This window comes from Myotis nattereri (assembly GCF_964212035.1).
Source record: "Myotis nattereri genome assembly, chromosome: 11".
Classification (NCBI taxonomy): domain Eukaryota; kingdom Metazoa; phylum Chordata; class Mammalia; order Chiroptera; family Vespertilionidae; genus Myotis; species Myotis nattereri.
Window position 1 is genome coordinate 77,733,435 of NC_138086.1, and position 2,946 is coordinate 77,736,380.

The 2,946-nt window shown below is 52.1% G+C and overlaps 1 protein-coding gene across 1 annotated transcript; it reads left to right on the plus strand.

The window, feature by feature from the left end:
• Positions 1–2,148: 2,148 nt before the first annotated feature.
• LOC308527077 (small ribosomal subunit protein eS27-like) lies at positions 2,149–2,666 on the plus strand (the record flags this gene model as incomplete). The annotated part of the gene is made up of 1 exon (XM_081102404.1): positions 2,149–2,666. The coding sequence occupies one exon, from the start codon at positions 2,149–2,151 to the stop codon at positions 2,401–2,403; it is 255 nt and encodes an 84-aa protein (XP_080958530.1). The 3' UTR covers positions 2,404–2,666.
• Between the last annotated feature and the right edge of the window lie 280 nt (positions 2,667–2,946).

The following is a 2,946-nucleotide window of genomic DNA, read 5'->3' on the forward strand; positions in this document are numbered from 1 at the left end:
AATAAGTATCTGTTTAACAGCAATTGTCTCTAGGTGGTAGCAAATGGGTGGAATTCTTTTTCTTCCTTCTACATGTCTATATTTAAAATTTTTCCCTAATTGACATATATACTTATAGTAACAGAATGGAACCCATATTTTCCCTCCCTTCTCCTGGTTGAGAATGTGGAGAATGAAGATGTGGGAGCTGCACCTTCCAGGGCCCCATGTGGATCCTGCAGGGGAGCAGGGACCCCCCAGGCTGCCTTCCTCCACCAAGTCTGGCTGTCACTCCTCTAATCTTGGGGTCCCTCACCCTGTGCTCTCCTTTGTGGTCAGGACAAGGTTTGGGCTCTCTCGGCCACCAGCCCCACTAAGCAACCTGGAAAAAGTCACAGACCAGGAGAGCCTTCCTCTGAGACCCCCCCCCCCCCCACAGGGCCCACTTAGCTCCAAGTGAGACCTTCTCCCTCCAGAGGTCAGGGGTGTGGGGAGGGGTATGTTTTCCTAGGCTGGGAAAGCACCTCACAGACAGAAAGGTGAAATGTGAGCTAAAAATAGAGCCGCGCCAGCCCAGGCCACTGGGGTTGAGGCAGCAACGCAGAGGCAGACTCAACAGAAGGGCTGTGAGCTGGAGACAGACGCCCCCCACACCCTTACCCCCACCCCCCACCCCCCCACCCCCGTCTACCTCCACATCTGCTCTGAATCAGCCCTCCGACACCAGCATCTCCCCCATCTCCAATGCTGCTGGCCTCCCAAGACCACCCCCAGGCGCTCGGACAGAGAGAGCCATTCCCTTCCATGTCTCTTGGTGGCCCTGCACTCCACACGGCGTGGGCCAAGCATTAGACTATTAGACGACGCTGAGGCCCCAGCTCCAGCAGTGAGCGGGGATTCAAGCTACTCAAATGCCTCCCACGCTCGTGGCTGCAACATCACTCTGTTACGTGGAAGGGCAACCTTCACAGGTGGCCCAGGCTCTCTGGGAGGGCGCCCAACCCAAATCCCGTCAGCTCATCAGTGGTCAACCCTCCAGCCGTCTAGCTCTTTCCACTGAAGTATTAGAACAGAGCAAATCTATCCACCTCATTAAATTCTACATCGTCCCAAGATAAATGTCATCTCTCCAATATAAATATGTTCCCTACTCAGGCCACACTGACTCTAGAGGCCTTCGCCAGATGTTAGGACCGATTTCCTAGCCTAGTGACCACAGAATAATTCTGAATTCTCTAACACTTCTGCTGCCAGCATTTCGGTAAGGGGTTGTGCACTGAGATTAGGTCAGAAAACCGAGGAATAGTTGGACGCTGCCCGCTTCTCACTCCTTCTCTCAGCGTTTCCGACCCGATGAGAAACCAGAGCGGCTCTAGGAGAGCCTGGCGATGTCTGCCCTCCCCTGACGGAGGCTCTGTGTTGAGAGCTAATGAGAGCTTGATGCTCAGGTAGAGAGCCTTCCTGGGGTCCCCAAGCTCTATCCTCTGACCCCAAGGGGAATGGGCTGCCCAGTGGACCCCGGGGTTCCCTTTCCGCCAAGTTACACGGTCAGCGGAGGAGGAGAACAGGAGAGGAGGCAGGGCTGCTCCGGGAGCACAGAGGGCTCACTTGCCGCCTGGACACAGGACCAGAGGGGAGCATGGCTCTGGGTGCTGATCGCTGATGCTCACCAACCTCACCCAGAGGAAATCAGGTTGCACAAATCAAATGAACTCTCTCCTAAGAGGAGACGGAGTGAGGATGTGGGATGGGCCCAGGAGTGAGATCTTGGTGAGATAGACCAAAGCTCCCCTTTTAAACTTCCCTCCGGGGGAGTCTTGCTTTGGGAATTGTGCTGCTTAAAGGGCACATTCCATTTCTTTGGCAGCAAATAAATTAATTAGGAGAAAAGGAAAGCCACGTTCCGTGCTGGATGAAACCTTTTCCCAAGTCGCCAAAAGGGATGGCCAGCTTCTCCACATAGAAATATGAATGCCTTGCCCCCAATGGCCCTTTACAATTTATTTTTAATATTCTTTCACTGTGGTAAGAATACGGCATGAGATCTCTCCTCTTAACAAGTTTTTAAGTGTACGACAGAGTACTGTTAACCGTAGGCACAGTGTTCTAAGCAGACCTCAAGAATGTATTCATCTGCTTTTCTGGCGGTAATGACCTCCCCACGACAATATGCCTCTCGCCAAGGACCTCCTCCACCCCTCTCCAGAAGAGGGGAAGAGGAAACACAAGAAGAAGCGCCTGGTGCAGAGCCCCAATTCCTACTTCATGGATGTGAAATGCCCAGGACGCTATGAAATCATCACCGTCTTTAGCCATGCACAAATGGTAGTTTTGTGCGTTGGTTGCTCCACTGTTCTCTGTCAGCCAACGGGAGGAAAAACAAGGCTTACAGAAGGATGCTCCTTCAGAAGGAAGCAGCACTAAAAGCACCTCAAATCAAGATGAGTGGGAAACCATCCCAATAAACACATTTTGGATAAAAAATAAAATAAAAAAAAAATGTGTTCGTGCTGAGCAACGACTCATGCCTCCCACCTCCCAGCCCCTGACAATCACTCCACTCCTTGGTTCCATGAATTTGACTGCGTTAGATACCTCATACCAGCAGCATCAGGCAGTAACTGTCCTTCTGTGACTGGCTATTTCACTTGGCATCATGTCCTCAAGGTTCATCCAGGTTGTCACAAATTGCAGGATTTCCTTCTTTTTTGATTAAAAGCACTCCCAGCGAGGTGATTTCCCACTGTGCCTCTCATCACCTGCTGGAGTGTTGGGGCTTCAGGTTCCCCCTCAATGGGGGTAAGGGAGAGGGAACCCAGACCTGACCTCCAGGCCCTTGCCTCTGCCAACAGTTGGCTGACCTTGATCGCTGCTTCCGGTTTCCGGGCATCAGTCTCTCCTGTAAAATGAAGCGATGGTATTATATGCCACTAAGGCCCCTTCTGCCTTTGGGTGGCCACAGTCCTG